This window comes from Archocentrus centrarchus, chromosome 8 (genome assembly GCF_007364275.1).
Source record: "Archocentrus centrarchus isolate MPI-CPG fArcCen1 chromosome 8, fArcCen1, whole genome shotgun sequence".
NCBI lineage: Eukaryota > Metazoa > Chordata > Actinopteri > Cichliformes > Cichlidae > Archocentrus > Archocentrus centrarchus.
The window spans coordinates 1,056,809-1,075,130 of NC_044353.1; the positions used below are offsets into that span (position 1 = coordinate 1,056,809).

The 18,322-nt window shown below is 42.9% G+C and overlaps 3 protein-coding genes across 6 annotated transcripts; 2 read left to right on the forward strand and 1 right to left on the reverse strand.

The window, feature by feature from the left end:
- The first annotated feature begins 1,046 nt into the window (after positions 1-1,046).
- On the forward strand, positions 1,047-6,457 carry ube2m (ubiquitin conjugating enzyme E2 M). Its single transcript, XM_030736470.1, has 6 exons — positions 1,047-1,345; positions 3,107-3,201; positions 4,075-4,113; positions 5,457-5,560; positions 5,713-5,776; positions 5,981-6,457. Exons 1-6 carry the CDS (start codon positions 1,231-1,233, stop codon positions 6,119-6,121), a joined length of 558 nt encoding a protein of 185 aa, XP_030592330.1. The 5' UTR covers positions 1,047-1,230; the 3' UTR covers positions 6,122-6,457.
- Positions 6,458-9,551: 3,094 nt separating this feature from the next.
- Positions 9,552-14,906, reverse strand: LOC115785156 (uncharacterized). Of its 4 annotated transcripts, none has more exons than XM_030736646.1 (4): positions 13,741-14,906; positions 13,493-13,543; positions 12,697-12,783; positions 9,552-12,045 (listed from the first exon to the last, which is right to left on the reverse strand). In XM_030736646.1, the coding sequence occupies exon 4, from the start codon at positions 11,983-11,985 to the stop codon at positions 9,907-9,909; it is 2,079 nt and encodes a 692-aa protein (XP_030592506.1). In that variant the 5' UTR covers positions 11,986-12,045; positions 12,697-12,783; positions 13,493-13,543; positions 13,741-14,906; the 3' UTR covers positions 9,552-9,906. The 4 variants fall into 4 exon arrangements, with proteins under 4 accessions (XP_030592506.1, XP_030592504.1, XP_030592505.1 ...); XM_030736644.1 differs by lacking the exon at positions 13,741-14,906 and adding an exon at positions 12,879-12,979 and having other exon boundaries at positions 13,493-13,631; XM_030736645.1 differs by lacking the exon at positions 13,741-14,906 and having other exon boundaries at positions 13,493-13,631.
- Positions 13,788-18,093, forward strand: LOC115785157 (uncharacterized). The gene is made up of 9 exons (XM_030736647.1): positions 13,788-13,833; positions 14,440-14,515; positions 14,780-14,898; positions 14,988-15,407; positions 15,506-15,716; positions 15,998-16,209; positions 16,288-16,435; positions 16,646-16,755; positions 17,410-18,093. Exons 2-9 carry the CDS (start codon positions 14,476-14,478, stop codon positions 17,719-17,721), a joined length of 1,572 nt encoding a protein of 523 aa, XP_030592507.1. The 5' UTR covers positions 13,788-13,833; positions 14,440-14,475; the 3' UTR covers positions 17,722-18,093.
- The last annotated feature ends 229 nt before the right edge of the window (positions 18,094-18,322 follow it).

The following is an 18,322-nucleotide window of genomic DNA, read 5'->3' on the forward strand; positions in this document are numbered from 1 at the left end:
CTGGTATATAACTGCAGATTACACTGAATTATGGAGGTCTGTTGATGCAGTGCTGTGCTGTATTTTTTTAATTTACAGTGTTTTTAGTGTAACTGTCCACCTGATACTTTCTTGGGTTTTTGAGACACGTTTGACACACAGTCACGCGTCTGCCTGGTTTCAAACTGTCAGCAGAGGATTTTTCACATCCTTGCCTCTGCTTTGTTAGCTGACAGGCTGAGAGTGAAATGTGTTATTAATAGTTCATTTTAATATGAGTATACTGCAGTAGAAGATTTGGAAATAAAGCCAGATTTCTGAATCTTAGCATGAACTGGAAGCAAAGATTACATCAGCCAGCATGAAGCTAACGTTCAGGCTCAGAGAGAAGCCTCAGTTCAGATCTTCTCTCTGTTCCTGTTAAAGATGAACATCTTTCTCAGCTTTGGTTCCTTATTCTGTAGGTCATTCCCATCATCTCCAGCATCAGTAGCACAGTGATTTACACATTACTGGATCAGTAATTATAACCCAATAATGATAATAATGAGCACTTTTACTTCAGGATATAAGGGCCTGTGCTGTCTTCATTCCTGTTCACCTTGAACACCTCAGAACTTCAGCTCTGGGTCGCGGCCCCTACAGAAATGCTCTCCTGGGACAGGATGCTGGAGGTATTCTGTGGAGTACGAGTACTTGGGCGTCCACGTCAACACCAGGCTGAGCTGGAGCACCAGCACATAGGCCGGGTACGGGCAGGTGAGCACGCTCTGAGATCATTCAGTGAGGAGTCCTCCACACCTTTTCTCCTTTCTACACTTTTTAAAACAGCTGTTCAACACAAACCCTGTTTAAGCCCCTGTGCAGGTACTTTCATCATCAGAGTTTTTCACACTGGGTTTTTCTCCTGTCTGTGGACCGCTGATGAGCACCTGATGGTTCCTGCTGGCATCAGTGAACTTCCATATACTTCAGTCCCTTTATTCCAACACACACACACACACACGCACACGCACACACACACACACACACACACACACACAGCTCCCTCCTCCCCGCTCTCCTCCTCTCCCTCCTCCCCCCTGCTAGCCAGCTTGCTGCTAGCTCCCTGCTAGCTCCTCCTGCCTCCGTGATCAGACGCACCGGCTCCACTCACATCACGGTGCTGTTAGGAAACCTGCCCGCTCTCAGACCCTCTCAGACCCGCTGACGGCTCACAGAAGGGACGCCCCGTGTGTCAAATAACTGAAGATGATTAAGCTCTTTTCCCTGAAGCAGCAGAAGAAAGACGAGGAATCTGCTGGAGGAAACAGAACCGGAGCCGGGGGCAAGAAAGCCAGTGCGGCCCAGCTCCGAATACAGAAAGGTAGGCTCCGTTAGCCGAGAGTTACCCTCCGCCCCAGGCCGACAGCGACCCCCCCAGCGCCCGAGGCTTGAAAACTCGAACCCGGTGCTGCTGTAGCTCACTCAGGCTAACGGCTGGCGGACTGACCGCAGCTGTAGCTGGGTTAGCCAACGGCTGCTAGCCTGGCTGTGCTACATGAAAACAAAACGCAGACTGAAAGTGTTAGCACGCAGCTAGCAGCACCCAGCAGCGGCTAATAGCCAACAGCACGAACCCGGAACACAGCAGTTAGAGGCTAGCAGCCGCTAACGACAGCTAGCCTCTAACTGCTGTGTCAGCTCCGTGTGGTCCACTTCTACACCTGAGACCAAGTGTAAGTCCGGACCTCAGAGTCCGATTGAGCTCTGGGAGGTGAAACACCTGAGCGCAGCGCCCACCTCCTGAATCTCTGCCCTCCTCAGGTGCGGTTCAGCCTGAGGGGGCTGCAGGCAGGTAGGTAGATGGCAGATCAGAGCCAGGGTCAGACTGCAGGATTTGAACCAGGTCTGAACCTGTGTGGGGGACCAGAGTGGACTCAGATGGTCCTACCTACCTGTCAGAAGTCTCTGAGTCACCTGGCGTGGCTGACCAGTAGGAGAGCAGATTTCTCTTTCCCACTGAGCAGGTTCTGGTCCCTGATCTGGAACCAGTCTTCAGGTTCTCAGAGTCCAGCTCAGTATCAGGATTTATTTGAATGATCAGGCTCCTCTGAACCTGACCTCACCAATCACATGAAGGTGGTTATCAGTCAACCTAGGGGGTTTATCAATCTACCTGTGAAAAGGGTGGAGTTTAAGAATGTGACCAATGAGAAACAGGGACAGGTCTACAGGCAGCAGAGTGGCAGATCTTACAGGAAGGTCAGACACTTTCAGACTCTCTGACTGTCTGTGCTCTGAGCTCTCAGGGAACTTCAGGAATGGTGATGCAGGTTTCCAGGGATCTGATTGGTCAGTTGACGGTAGTTTTGTACCTGCTGATCTGTAAGCTAGATCATAACCTGATCAGGAGCAGTTTTCCAACCTCAGTCACAGAAGCCGAGAGGCTGGTTGGTGACCTGCACCAACCACCTTCTTCATCTTCTTCTTCCTGACACCCACCACCTGCTGAATGAAAATTTGAAATTTAGCAGTTTCTGAAGGTTGCAAAGATTTGGGGTTTCGAGGGGGTCTGTAGGCCTGTGGGACTGGGGTCAAACCTGAACTTCTTGCTGAGACCTGAGAGACCACCTGAGCTCACTCTGATCCACCAGACAGGATCAAAGCAGTTCAGGGGTCATCGGGAAGGTGGTGCCGACTTCTTTAAACCAAATCTAAACACACGATGGAGTCTGGAGTGGTTTCAGCAGGTTTGTAGATGTCTGGAAAAGGTGCTGGTGGTGCTTTTATGTTTTCCACAGGTAGTTAAAAACACGTTTATGTCTTTAAGGATGGTTATTTAGAGAGATGTCCAGATGTCCCAGGCTGAGAATAAGATTCAGAGGTGCTGAAGGAGGTCTGTGATGAGGTTACAGTTCCACCTGAAGAAGTTCCAGATGTTGTTCCATCTTTTGGTCAGTGGTGCTTTGATAGTTTCCACAAATCTGAACATGAAGGCAGGATGTTCAGGTTCTTAAGGATATTCAGTTAGAGGTCCAGATGTTCTAAAGAAGTGGGGAAGGAGGTTATCAGTGACAACAATCGATCAGAATCATTGGTTCCTGCAGACGAGTCCGAACCAATAAAATCTGTGTTTGTGTTTCAGACATCAATGAGTTGAACTTACCAAAGACGTGTGAGATCAACTTCCCCGATGACGACGACCTCCTCAACTTCAGACTTATCATCTCACCGGACGAGGTGTGTGTGTGTGTGTGTGTGTGTGTGTGTGTGTGTGTGTGTGTGTGTGTGAGTGAGATGTTGGTTCTGTCTCTGTAGGCATGAAAGCAGCAGCATTCCACTTTCTGTTAGGGAAAGCGTGGACATGAAGCTGTGACAGCACAAACACGATCATTCAGCCCCAAATAATAAAAAAACTGACTGAACACTTGATCCTCGGGGGGGGGGGGGGGGGGTGACCAAACCAGCTGTGAAATCACATCAGTGTCAGAGCTTCCATTTATCCAGGTGAGACTAAACAGCTGTTAATGTGAGACAGCCGAAGATCAAACAGCTTTGAGAGCAAATTCACAGCAAACACCTCACGGTGATCAGCCCTGACCGCGAGCATTACAGAAGCATTTTCTAAAACTTTGTTCCTCCTTCCTCTCTGACTCTGAGGACTAACATCTGTAAAAGCAAAGGCCAAACTCAGAGCAGAGATTTGAGTGTACGAACCAACGGGAGAGCCTGCAGGCGTCCACGGCAGCGACATCAACAGCATTAATACAGCCAGCTGCATTTATATTATGTGCTGAGAAATCTCATTACAGTTGTGCAGGTTATCTTTATTTGGTGTTGAGTAAAAATCATCAGGCGCAAACCGACTCTGGAAACATTTTTAAAAGAAATATGAAGGAATGAAAACTGTTCAGAACTCAGACTGCTGGTTTCATCTCCTGCTGCTCCAGTTTCTTCCATTAAAACCAGAATAGGTCACCGTGGGGTCATGTTACAGGACACAAACTCAGGTAACAGACAGGTACATGACAACGGCAGGAGTCACAAAGTGAGGATGAGGAGGTGAAGATGATGTTCAGGAGCTAACAATCTGTCTCTGTCTTTTTGTCTCAGGGTTTTTACAAAGGAGGAAAGTTTGTCTTCAGCTTTAAGGTGAGAAACACCCGTCTCTGTCTCTGCTTCCCCCTCGTCTCCATCCTCACCTCCCTCTGACTGATGGTAAAATAAAGCTGGAACACCTGAAGTCTCTGAGGCAGCGTTTTCACCTGCAGATGCTTTTTTTTATAATCACACCTGAGTAAATCAGGCCTGTGGACTGAACACAACCTGAAAGCATGAATAAGAAGTAGCAGTATGACTGAGCATGAGTCTGTGCAAAATGAATGAGCTTTAGTTTATTTATGATTTTAGCTGCCAGTGATTATGAAAACAAGCTGATAAAATCATGATAAATGATGATCATAATGAGAAAGTCATTCCATTGCTTCCATTTTCACTACAAAGGACTGGTTTTCTCTTGTGTTATAAATCAAGCGCCCCCCCCTTTCCTTGGACTGTCTTCCTGTTTAGATGGCAGGAAGTCTTCGATCAACGCGGTCGACCTGTAAAACTGGAGGTTTGTGTCGGTGAACCTGAGGAAGGATTTTTAGCTGTAATTGTGTTTGAATTGCTAACAGACTGACCGATCGCTGGCGCTCGGTAGCTCTACGCTCCTGCAGGTGTCCCGAGACGTGTGAGTCCACCCGTCTTCCTGCTGCCCCGCCTACAGACTTCCTGCGGTGGCGGCTGCAGGCCGGTGGGGACACGGCTGTCCTCATGAGAGGAGGGTCATTAGTGTGAGAAACTGATGTTTTACAGGAAGTGTGTGATGTCTCAGTCAGAATGATTGTTTCTCTCCTGGATTGCCACAGCGTTTAAAGTTGCACTGAGGTCAGAAACCGCTGCGACCGGTCCAGCTCCACCCAGCTTCACCTAGCTCTGCACAGACTGTGTTTGTTTTGAGTGTCGTCGCTGGGCGCCGCGTTAGGAAGCGACAGCAGCAGCACGATGAGGAGGTGCTGGTTGATCTGCTGCCTGCCAGCACAGACCCTGCAGCTCACAACCACTGAGTGCTGCCCCTCTGTTGGCTTCCTGAAGCTGTGCAGTCTCAAGAATAAAAATAAAGTTTATTTAAATCATACTTTCCACGTCACAGATGGCTTCACAGGAGCAACACATGAAAGTTTGGAGATGAGAAGCTGCAGTGAAAATGACGGTTCACAGGAAGCTGCAGCGGTGCGAGATAACGAGGGATTAGTGTGACCCGCAGCTCTTTCAGAATAACACAGAGCAGCTGGAGACGAGCCTTCCACAGATGATCCAGCTCAGGCTCGTTATGAGCACCTCCCAACAATGAAAACAAGAACTGTTCTCAAAGGCAGAAAAATGGGATCAAACACAGCGTAATGTGTGTGTGTGTGTGTGTGTGTGTGTGTGTGTGTGTGTGTGTGTTTCAGGTAGGACAGGGTTACCCCCATGACCCCCCAAAGGTGAAGTGTGAGACGATGGTGTATCACCCCAACATCGACCTGGAGGGAAACGTCTGCCTAAATATCCTAAGGTGTGTGTGTCTGTGTGTGTGCACCTCCTCCTGCTTTCACACAGTGAAAGCTGTCATTAAACCAAACTTTATTGACAGTGTTCAGACAGGTGACTGTTTCCAGGTGTTTCTGCTGTTTCTCACCTCCTCCTCTTCCTCCTTCTCCTCCACAGAGAGGACTGGAAGCCCGTGCTGACAATAAACTCCATCATCTACGGCCTACAGTATCTATTTCTAGTGAGTCCAGCGCCTCAGTGATGATGCTCTTCTTCTCTTTCTGTTACTGCCTCTGTGGCTCAGTGCTGCCTCCGGCTGGTAAACATCTGGAGCTTCTCCTCGTGCTGAGCTCTCAGATGTTTCCTTGTCTCAGCTAAAAGGTTGTTTAACAAGATATTTGAAGAGTAGAAGGTGATTAATTGCTGCTTCGTTTCACACCTCCAGGAGCCGAACCCCGAGGATCCGCTGAACAAGGAGGCGGCGGAGGTCCTGCAGACGAACCGGCGGCTCTTCGAGCAGAACGTCCATCGCTCCCTGAGGGGCGGCTACGTGGGCGCCACCTACTTTGAGAGATGTCTTAAATAACTCGGCGTCCCATCATCCTCCCATCTCACCTCCCCCACTCCTCCATCTTCACTCCTCACCCCTCCTCCTCCTCGATCCTGCTCGTTGGCTGAAGCAGGAGCTGCGGCGACAGGAAGCAGCACGCCAGAAGACGCTTTTCTGTTTTAAAACAAAAGACACCCTCCCACCTGCACCCCCTCCCATGCCCCAACCCCCTCTTCTCCCATTTTTCTCTCTGTTTAACTTCCGAGACGCCGCTGCGGGACGCCGACACAATACACACCTGACTGGACTCAAAAAGATGGCCGCCAGCAGATGGCTGCCGAGTACGATGATGATGATGGATGATGGGTGGGGGGTGGGGGTGGGGGAGGAGGGGTGTGGTCAGTGCATGGCTACAATGATGATGATGATACCCATGTGATTTTTTTTTTTTTTTAATTTTCGTGTTTTTGGCGAAGACGCCTGACATCAGACAGGCCGTCAGAAAGGACCCGCCTCCTTGTCTTCACCACCATTCGTTACATGTTGGTCCACCAGCAGCTAACTCCAAACTCTCGCCGATACGTTATACATGGCAGCCTAGAAGAGGGGCTTGTGACCCCCCCCCCCCCCCCCCCCCAATGCCTGTGGGTGGAGCTTATAGATCAAGTTTAGCATATGACAGCGCAAATCCGCTGCATCTGGAGGTGTAATGAATATGTCAGCACAAGGGGAGGGGCTTGTAGAAGTGGGTGGAGTTTTAAGCATATGCTCCATGTTTGGCTTGCTTTCTTCTCCAGTTTTTTGTGTTCGGATGCCCATGCCAAAGGGACTTGTAGGAGTGGGTGGAGCCTTTTAGCAACAATGCTAGCAGATGCTCTATGGAATTTTTTGTTTTTTAGTGTGCCTACACTGGAGGGAGGGGCTTCTGAATCTCAGTGGGAGGGGTATGTTAAGTGGGAGGAGCTTGTGAGCCAATCTGCCTTTTAAAGCTAAGTTTCAGCCTGCAGTGACTGACTGGGGTGGAGCATGGTATTGTATGAGGGGCTTGTTATTGCACAGGTGGTCACATGACATCCTGCAGGTGTGGCGGATTGACGAGTTTGGAGTTTGCTGCTAAACTGTAACATGAAGAGAGCGTTGGTGGTTGGAGCATTGTGTGATGGGTGGGGCTATTATGGGGTTGGGGGGGTCATGTTTAGGCTTGCCAGTGTGGGTTTATTGGGGGGGGGGGGTAATTTTCATTTTAGGGGTTGTGGGCGGGGTTACGGAGGGGTGGGACTTAAAATGTTACGATCCTGTTGTGTATATTGAAACCCCGGCTGTTCACACTGACTGCAGTATGATTTATGTTAAATAAAATATGAACTTGAATGATTAGAGCTGAGCTGATGTCACTGTAAAACAGTTCCTTTAACTCCACGCTGATTCACTCCGTCCTCGTTCTCCAGGGATTAATTTAAGCATCCTGGAGGGAAGAGCATCCCAGCTGCAGGTTTGAAAGCCTTCGGCTCCCTAATAACGCTCTTCTTCTTCATTAAAAGACCAAATGAGTCATTTTAGGTTGTAGGACCTTTAAGCTGCATGAACACATTAAAATAACTTATATGGACAAAAGTATTGGGCCATCTACTCATTACACCTACAGGTTTATGGCATCCTGGTATAAACCATGGGTGGAGGTGGTCCCCCCTTTGCAGCTGTAACAGGGTCCACTCTTCTCAGGATGTTTCCTACAGGATCGTTTGGGGAGGTCAGAGACTGATGGTGGACAGCCTCTATTCTGCTTCATCTCAAACACTGTTAATGTCATTGACGAAATATTTTTGTCATAGTTTTCGTCAACAACCCTTTTTTTCATGACGATAACTAAATGAAAACTACCTAAAAGGATAAAAACAATGAAGAAATTAATTGACACTTTTGTCAATGAATGAAAACGAGACCAAAATGCTCCAATCAGAACTGATCTAATTTTGTGACAGGGCAGGACAAGATAGGAAAACATCCAATCAAACACACAGTTGTGCAAATTTGCTCTAAACCTGGGAAGAACAAACTAGCCTGTGATTGGTCGTTACTTCGGATAGAACTAAGTTATGTAAACAATGTCAGCAGGGAGAAAGAGAAGAGTCGATGTATGGACACATTTGTCCACCGCGGTGGATTAGCCTTTCCTAATCTTAGTCCTGAACACTGCCCTGTACCTTTCAGAGTGTGTCCTATTATCTCAGTAAGGTGGTGTTAATGTTCAGGTGTGTGGGAAGCAGGTGAAACGCTGATGTTAATATTTATTATTATTATAATAATAAATGTTTAATTTTGTGTAAGTGTGTATAATGACTAATTCAAGGGAACTGAAGAAAAAGCATTTACATTTTACACCTTTATGTTTTAGTCGACTATAAACTAAAACTATTCAGATGACTAAATTATGACTAAAACTAAACCAGAATTTGCTGTCAAAATTAACACTGGTCTCAAAGGTGATGGGGCCAGTCAGGTTCTTCCGCACCACCTCATCCGGCTGGCCTTAATGGAGCTTGTGTTGTGCAGCAGGGCGCAGGAACAGAGAGGAGTCTTTGAACTGTTCCCACAGAGCTGGAAGCAGAGGTCTGTCCAAAATGTCTGGAACAGCCCCACAGCATTACAGAGCCGTCCATCAGACTGCCAGACAGAGAAGAACAGACCTCTGCTGCTTCAGAGCCCCGTGGCAACGTGCTTTACACCTCACCATCTGATGGTTGCCACGGTGCTGGATGATGTAAGGCTTGCACGAAGCCGCTCGGACTTGGAGACCCACAGCACGAAGCTCCTGCTGCACGGTTTCTGAGCTGATGTTAATGCCAGAGGGGGTTTGGAGCGCTGCAGTTATCGAGTCAGCAGAGCGTTGGAGACGGTACAGGGCTCAGCACTCACCGACCCCACTCTGCAATCATCCCACTCACAGCTGATTGTGAAGTATCTAGGAGGGGTGATCTTACCGCACCGCGCTCAAATTCAGTGAGTGCTTTAGAGCAACGCATTATTTCACTAATGTTTGTAAAGGCAGACTGCACGAGAGCTGATCTTTATACACCTGTAGCAATGGGACTGAAAACACCTGAACTCAAAGCTGTAGTAACGTGGGTGAAACAGCAGGGGGCAGTAAGCTACTGTCTGGTAGGTCTGAGCACTCAGCAGAGATGGTTTCTGTTCCAGTGTGGAGAGAATGCAGCACTTCAGATTTATTTCACATAAAAACCAGAAAACATCTTATAAATCTGTCCAAAACTAAATTTATATTCTTACTTATTTGGCAGGCAAACTGAGTTCTTGTTCATGTTGGATTTAAACATTTGACCAGTGAAACTCGTGTTTCTGTTCATGAATCAAGTCAATAACTCCTTTGCACTGCAAAAACTGACAGTCTATCTAAGTCTAATAATCTTACATTGAGCCAAAAAGTATTTTTGATCTTGTTTTGAGAGTGATATACTAAGCAGGAGCTGAATGTGTAAGATTATAAAACTTGTTTTTAGAATATATTACTTTTATTTCTTACTTAGTTACTAAATCCTTAAACTAGTTACTTTACATGCATTTTAGGCTAAATTATATCACTGAGACACTGTTTGAGGTCACATTGTATATTTCACAACCATTTTTAGATGCGAAAGCTTATTTTAAGGCCTCTCAGTAATAAGTCGCTTAGGCTTTTGTTGGCCCATCATTAACACATTTATTTACAATATTTACAAAGCTGCAGTGTAACATTTTATGTAGTATGAATCCACAGCCACAACATAGGCAATAAATCACAGCACATCTTCCCCTGTTTCATTTCAACTTTTAAGTGCAATGACATCATCAAGGTTATATTTTGTCAGAACATACATACTGCATTTGAAACTGACTGGATAATATGATGTAGGATCAACTAGCTTTTCAGCATCTATAAACTCTGTTGCTTGGGCGAGATTAGGAACTACAATTTTATATGCTAAAAAATCTGTATTAAAGCCCACAGTCTCATAAAGCTGGTATTCAAAACAGTATAATGAACTGTCTACCACAAAAATGTTTTTAATAAGTCCAAAAACAGGAACTGTGTCACTCACACTGGTGATTATTAGAGACTTTTCACTTATGTACTTGTTCCCATTGAGAATAAGCCATTTTACTTTGACTCCATGTTGTATGCCACCTATCCCCAAAAAATCTCTTATCTTTGCTGCAATATACTCAGGATTTGTCACTTCAGAGACAGGACCCAATTCCTTCTCATGTACAAATATTGGATGCTCAGTGCCCAATTCATTTTGACAGCATTCAGAAAGCTGATTATGGTTCACAAGTGACTTACAGACATTTCTGAAGTTCAATTTAGATGCCCATTGTTTAAAAAAACAGTGCTTTGATTCGAATCTCATACACATGTGCCTTATCACAGGCCCCAGATGAAGAATCTGAGCAGGGAGATGCAACAGGTAATGTTGCTTAGGTATTATATTATTCTCAGGAAAAAGTTTCTTAAACTGTTTCAAATGCTGTTCAATCATATTCTTCAGTCTGAACACACTTTGTACAGATAAAATAGGGGCAAAGAGTATCTGAACAATCTTAATTAAGTCCAAAACAAACTGAACATATTCATTTTTCTCTATACTGTTGAGCAGAAAAGGCATGATCTTCAACAGTATCAGCATTTGCCCCGAGGACTGTTTCAGTTTATTGTCATTAGATGCCAAGGTAGTGACACTGATAGGGCAGGGTTTGTCACGTATGTCTATTGGTGACAAAGGAAAACTCTGCATGGCAGAATTGAACACATCCAACTCCATCTGTCCAGAGAGAACAAGGTGTTTTAGCACACACTTAATTTCCATGGGTGCAACACCCTCAAGAATGATGTGCATTATATCCTGTGGTGTTTGTTGAATGAGGTCAAAGGCTGGGAAATCAATCAGCTTGCTTCTTCTGTTTATACCATAGGTGGTTTTGAGAGATGATTTCAAGAAGTCTGTGCAAGCCTTTTCTATTTCACAGCACTGCTTAATATGTTTTTTCATTGTCCTTTTAGTAAAACTTAGTTCATTAAAATTAATTTGCATTTCATCAAAGGTACATTCACAATGCCTACACTTACTATATGCAAAACCAACTCCTTCCTTGAAACCAGCAAGCTCATGTTGGGCAAGTGTGTCACCACAGACCGAAACTACAGCACCAAATAAATCCATGCTACCACGCTGTGTTTGGATTTTGACACCATTATAGAGCAACTTTAAGTCTTCATTAATCCTTTGTAATACAAAATCAACACCACATTTGTCAATATCATCAGCTTTTGCTATAGCAAGGAGTCTGATTGCAGCAAGCTTTGACCTAAACTTGGGGTCTATGTTTCCTAAAGTATAATAAAACATGAATAATTTATTTACTGAAGCATGTGACCCAAGAGGATTGCATATCTCTATTTCATCAGCATACAAAATTATCTGTAAAGCAGAAGGTTCTTTTGAAAACAGTGGATGGGATTTATAAATGCTCCCATCAATAATGTCATACAAAAACCCATCTTTGTGGCAACTCTGAGGTGCGGTGTTGATCATGGCAAAAATCCTGGAATTGGACAACAACTGTTCAAGGCTCCTAATAAGGGGTATATAGTAAAAACTTCTGTTTTTGATGGCAATTACTCTTGACTGTCCTTTGTTAACTCTGCAAACCTTTTGAGACATAACTACCTCCTCTGGTATGACTGGGTTAAAAAGCCTCTGGATTGTGCTGTCCTGAATGTATGTGGAAGCCATCATGGAGAAAGGATCTTGAAAATTTTCCAGTTCTGCCAATACTGCCTCTTGTAGCTGCTCCATATTGTCTGAATGTCTTTGAAAGAGCGACTTCATGGTGTCCTTCATGGTACTGAGAAGAGCAGTTTGATACTGCTGGACTCCAGAGACAATACTGTTGACACCCCTCTGAAACAAAAACAACAAAGAAATATGAGCTATATACAGTTTGTTCAATATGAGACTAGCATTACACTTCTTAAGAACATTCTGAATAGGATTTCATACCAAAATGATCTCTGTCCAGTTCTTGCTCAGAATTCAAAAGTCAGAATTACACTTCTCTGGTGTGCAGACTTTCTTTTTGCTCTCGTTCCTGCACCCTTTTGACCTCTTTTCACACGTGCGTGTTCTCATTACTTAAAAACAACACTGTTCCCACTAAATGCAAATCTAAGTATTAACACTGTAATGCTTTTTTATATGTTTATGTTAAATATGTATCCATCTGGTGCTGGCCCGGCCCGTCTGTCAAATTTCAAAAAGTCAATGTGGCCCCAGAGCCAAAAAGTTTGTGTGTATCCTTGTCACAAAATATGACACTGTTGTAGCTCTGACAGTGGAATTATAAAATGGTCCATAGAATTAGAATTGTAAGTTTACATGCTTTCAAGACCTTTTCCCAGTCTTATTCAAGCACTTTTCAAACTCTATCAAGGACCAATTTTCAAGTCTTTATAAGCAAATTATGACTGTGGTAAAACGCATACTTAAATGCAGACACACATACATATATTCAATATATATTTTATTTCCCTAACACTTAGGTTTGTGCAATACCTGGGATAGGTGACATCTTTCCCGGACACTGATGGTAAATGCAGCTGCACATCTGACGAGATTTTCACTTGCTGTAGCAGCTCCTTCCTGTAGATATGTTGTGTTAATATACATTAAAAAAATAATATAAACACCTGAATGTTAACTGTTAAACATTTTCATTAGCAAACATTGCATCTTACCTGATTATCAGTATTTGGAGTCTGGAAATCCTCAAGCTCCGGACTTGACATTTCATTTGGAATGACAGGTATGTTGACCTCACTGTCGGTCCTTTGCATTCCTTGTGTTTTAGTGGCACAGTCAGAAAAAACTGGTATGTCAAAATGTTCACCTGCAGCATGTGATAAGTCAGATGATGCTGCTGTCATCCACTGGGTAGGAGGGTTCCCAGTCGCAAGATACAGAGCATGAGTGCGTCTGATATGGTAGTAAAAAGAGTTAAAGACTCTGTATTCCTCTGTACAACCATCTATTCCGCATATGACTCGGAAGTTTGGACTGCGGCTATGTGTTTTGTTAATATGGCTCAAGAGAGACTTCAATGTTAAGGCAACAAAAACAAAGCAAATCATACACCTCCAACAGGCCATGTTAAACCGCCAAAAAGAAAAAACAGGGCAGCTAGCTGAATGCAGACAGTCTATTCTTAGCCTAATGAAAATCTTCACTCACGGCAAAATCAAGTCATGCTAGCACTACAACACACGTTCGTAAACCTCTATTAGAAATTTAAATGTAGCAGAAGAAAGTAGACAAAACGTTCAGTCTAAGAAGCAAGAGCAGAAACAAATACCTTACTGCTTCACATCACTTTTGAGCTGTTGTTGGCGGGCTCATACAGGCGCTGCAGGTCATTACCAAATATGGAGGGGGGTCGGTTACATCAAAACTCTCATTAAATCTAGTTTAAACTCTAGTTATTGTGATTCAGTAAGGGACCACAACAGGAGTAATAATTAAAATGTAATTTATAGTTATAATATCCCCCTATTATGACTGTTATTACTTTACAAGTTTTAGAAACATTATTATGGTCTGCACCTACTCCCCCCTGACTGCCCTCATGTGGTCACGTCTGTCCTGTAACCGTTTGAAGGGGAGCGAAGAAGCAGGCTTGGACTGGATTCTGCTGAGGTAAGGAGAACTTTTACAGCATTTGATTTAAAAATTTTGTACTACTGGGAAAACAGCAGCCTGGTCCAGCAATCAGTTTACCCATGGATGGACTATCAGTTCTCATAATACGTCCACAAGTTTTTTGCCACTGTAGCCTAAAAGCCAGCTAGCTAAGCTTGCTTAGCTAATATTAGCTAACAGGTTTGGTCCTGCAATTTACGTTACAATGCGATTTTTTTTTTTGTTTACCATGACTAACCAATGGTGTTAAAAGTTTGAATATAATTTTCCACATAAAATATGTACATGTTTGATGTAATTAGCAGGACATGCAGACAGACTTGGTACTAATGAACGTAGGAACAGCAGATGCAGATCAGAGGCAGGTGTGCATGTCTTAGCTGAGGGACCTATGCAGGCTGTGGAGGAAAATGCTGAGAGTTTAGTTTCTGCACTAGTTGAGGCTCCTGTCAATCACTCTGGGTCCACTGTATACAGAAGGAAAATACATGTGTTGTATTTGAAAAGTCCATAAGGTGTTGTACTGTTTGAATGGTCTGACATACTTCTGAGCATGATTTTTTGAGCCTTGGCTTAATGTCGTGTTTTTTTTCATGCCCTCAGATAAAGGCGCAGTTAAAAGGAAGACACACGGAAATCATGGATGGACTAGATGATGTTACAGTATCAGTTCTAAATGGTATGTCAAGTTTAAGTGTCTTTAATAAAATAAAGTTGTCCATGCTGACATTGGTTTCAAATTTGAATTTTAACTATTTATGTAATCTCAAAACACCCAAATGTCAAAATTTTATTCTATTTATATTTATTTGTAGCTGGGAGATAAAACAGTAAGAGGACAATTTGGATTTTATTTGCCCTGTCAAGTTGAATACCATTAAATTTATAAGGTCCAAGTTTTTCAACTCTAAAAGGTTTATTACTATTTGACCTCTCTTTACAGCTGCCAACATAGATGAGGTTTTAATCCACACCCTCAGTCGTGATGATTTAAGAGATCTTTTTCCTGGTCCAGAAAACTTTCTCAGGAGGAAACAGTTGTGGGCTCATCTTCACAAAGAGGCAAGTTTTTGCTGCCTTTGATCTAAAAACGTGTAGTGCAGTTTTGTTTGTAACACCTACAACATTTATATTTTGAATTATTTTCTTAGGAGGACTATTCCACCTTACCAGACAAAGCTGGCCCTGGTGAAGCAGGAACTAGGTCTTCACCTAAAGGAACACCTCCATCTCCCCAGACATCCACTCCTTTGGTAAAGAAAACCCCAGAGAAGACTCTACAGCTTCCCAGTCCTCCTGAATATGTGATCTATACAGATGGTGAGCTGGAACTAGCTCGGAAACACTATTTTGAGATGGCCTGCACTGGTAGAGAGGGAGAAGCTGCCATGTCCAAAGAGCTGAGATGCAGGCTGGTGAGAAACACTGTCACCAGCATGATTTCAATCTTGAGAGCAAGTCGACAAGGAGAGGAGTTACGATACCCGTCCAAGTACGATGTTACTGCCATGGCTAAGAAACTAGTGGAGTATTATCCCATGCTACAGGATAACGACTTACCTGCCAAATATGTATGTGATTAAATTTTTTTCACATTTATTTCAGACTTCTGAAATTATATACGTGATATTACGTTTCTTTTTTTCTTTCAACATCTTATTCACCATAGACGAGCATGTACAGTTATCTTCAGAAGAGGATCCTGAATATTAAGTCCCCTCGAAAGAGGCAGGGTCCCACACCAGAGAGGGGCCGTTCAAAAAAAAGGCGCCACATTGAGTTCTCACCAAGTGACCAGGGAGAAGATGATGATGCAGATTCAAGTGGCGGATCAACGATTCTTTTGCCACCAGTGAGCAGTTCTGATGGCGACAGTTCAGGTAATTGACAAATTCTAATTATGGCAATAATGATGGACGTGAAGGCTGGATGACTTTGATAGATTGGGATGTCTTGATATATTACACTTTAAATTTAAACTTGATTAGGTTTTGATCTGTTGTGACAGGATGTGATTTTTCAATATTCATGTATTTGACTTTCTGTAGAATAACCATCATAAATATATAACACACAATGTTAGGCTTGCTGGCTAAAACACATAGTATCATTTAGATTGATATGTTGGATCCAGTTACTGATTCTGTATTTTCCCCTTTAGTCAACATGGATAGTCTAGCAACACAGGCCAGGCATTACAAGACTCTGCAGGACCTGTATAAGAAGCCAAAACCCAACCGAGATGCTGTTTGCCAAATTCTTGACCTTGAGTTTCAATCAAGAAGAGCCTTCATTGACAGCGATGTTCTGAAAGAAGAAGATAGGCCAACAAAGATTCTAGAGGCATATCCAGGTTTCAAGGAGCTTCACAATGTAAGTGACTTACTTTTCATCGTGGCTTTCTTATAAAGCAAGCACTGGGGCAGGTTTTAACATTTACTTGCACTATAGGTGATGGATGAGCTACGGCGGATCCTGGATAAGAACAACAACAAATTCATAACTGAAGTAAAGGCAAGATGGGAGGACTTCTGCTCCATGGTTCAGTTTTATGGTCTTTGGAAGAAGGTGTTAAAGCCACCGATGAACCAAAATAGAGGTTAGTCATTGTGCTATCTTTAATACATCATGTAGCTGTTTTCAGAGACATAAATATGTATAGGATTGTGTATGATAGTGCTGATTAAATAAAACTGGAACAACAGTACTGTTCATGGTGACACCTTATTTTCTGTGGTATCAAGATTAAGTTGCCAATCAAATTTAGATCATTTAGGATTGAACTAAACATTGATTTATTTTGTTCCAGTGGAATGCAACATCGCCCTGTTTAGGGCACTCCCCACACTCTTCCCCTCACCAACTGCGCCACCCAAGAAGCTGGGACATGCCAGTGAGGCATTGCTTCATGTCCTTCAGGTCAGAGTTTGTTCATATTGTTATCAGTTAATATATAGATACTTTATTGATCCCGAAGGAAAGTAGGCAATGTATGTCTGCAAGGGCTTTCACTGTACATTTTGGCAATTTATTTGGTCCTTTTTAAGCATCTCTGCTCCTAAAAATAATAGAATTTACATTTGAAAATTGATACTGAAATTTCTGCAGCACTATGTTGGTCAGAGGACAGCATGGCCTGCCAAAATACAAATACAGACCAATGTCTACAGGAAACACTAATAAATTGATTAAAAATAACTAATTAAACTAAAATTCATTAAAATCATAAAAATTCACAAAACAAACTGGAAGTAATAACAGATTTAAAACATTACAGGTGCAGTATCTCTGTCATTTCCCAAAGTATGTGGAGAATGACTACTAACAGTGACTAAGACACAAGTTAATCTTGTCATAATTATTTCATTGGCAGGCATATTTGACATTTTCTGTAGGGCATTTTTCAAACTAAAGAAACAAAATGATATGAAGATGAGCTGTACCACCTGTATTCTATGATTGTGATCATTCATATATATATATATACATATATACATAATAGTGTCTCAGTAGTTTGACTGCTCAGCTAGTTTTTTAATGTCTCTCTTCTCTGTTTTGTCCTTTTTTCTTTAGCCAACAGAAGATCCAGCCATCTACCTTCAGAGGAGATCTCTCTTCAGCCCTGTTTTGCTCTTTGATGGGTCCCACTGTATTATGGCAATTGGAACCACACCCATCACCACATTTGCTGAAGAAGACCTCCGTCAAGGTTTGCTGTATCTGATGGCATACTACTACACCTTGCATCTCACATATCCAAAGTGTGTGGCAACCCTTCTGTCTGTCATTCAGACTGAAGTGTTAAAGGACAGTATCCATGAGCGAGACACCACAAGCTCATACAAAAAAGCCATGGCAGAGTGGAAGGCTTTTATTCAGGAGTAGAGTTGTACAGGTACACGACTTTCATGTCTGTGTTGGAAAGTTTTAACCTAACATAAGAGCTGTAAAAAGACATTTAAATTCTTCATTTTTGTTTATCTAATACAAACACATCTTCTGTTCTTCAAATGTTCTGCTTTATAATGTGAGTTTCAGTAGCTTTAAATGTTGATTAGAGTTAATTAACTTTACCAGTTTTTAGTTGTAATTGAAAGTTACTATTAGTTCAATGACACCATGTATAATGTATAGCATTACTTGCATTACAATCTCAACATTACCATTTCTGTGTGGGTTTGTTTTGCACATTCATGTGTGCAATGCTGTATACTATTGTTGCTATTTGGAGAAGCAATTTAAATAAAGGCTGTTGTATATTGTACTGTGTTTTTGGATTCATTTAGTGTAAATGCTTTCTTATTTTAAGACAGAATATGTAGAATTAGCAATTCTTGAATTCAGAAGAACAGCTGTTAGTTCCTCTTGTTTTAAGAGTTTTTCTCTCAAAGTGAGAAAGAAAAAAACACTGAAAGAAGCATTGGCAGGCTAGTTTTGAGTTTATTTGACTTGATAAAGCACTTGAAATGAGTGTTAAACAACTTGT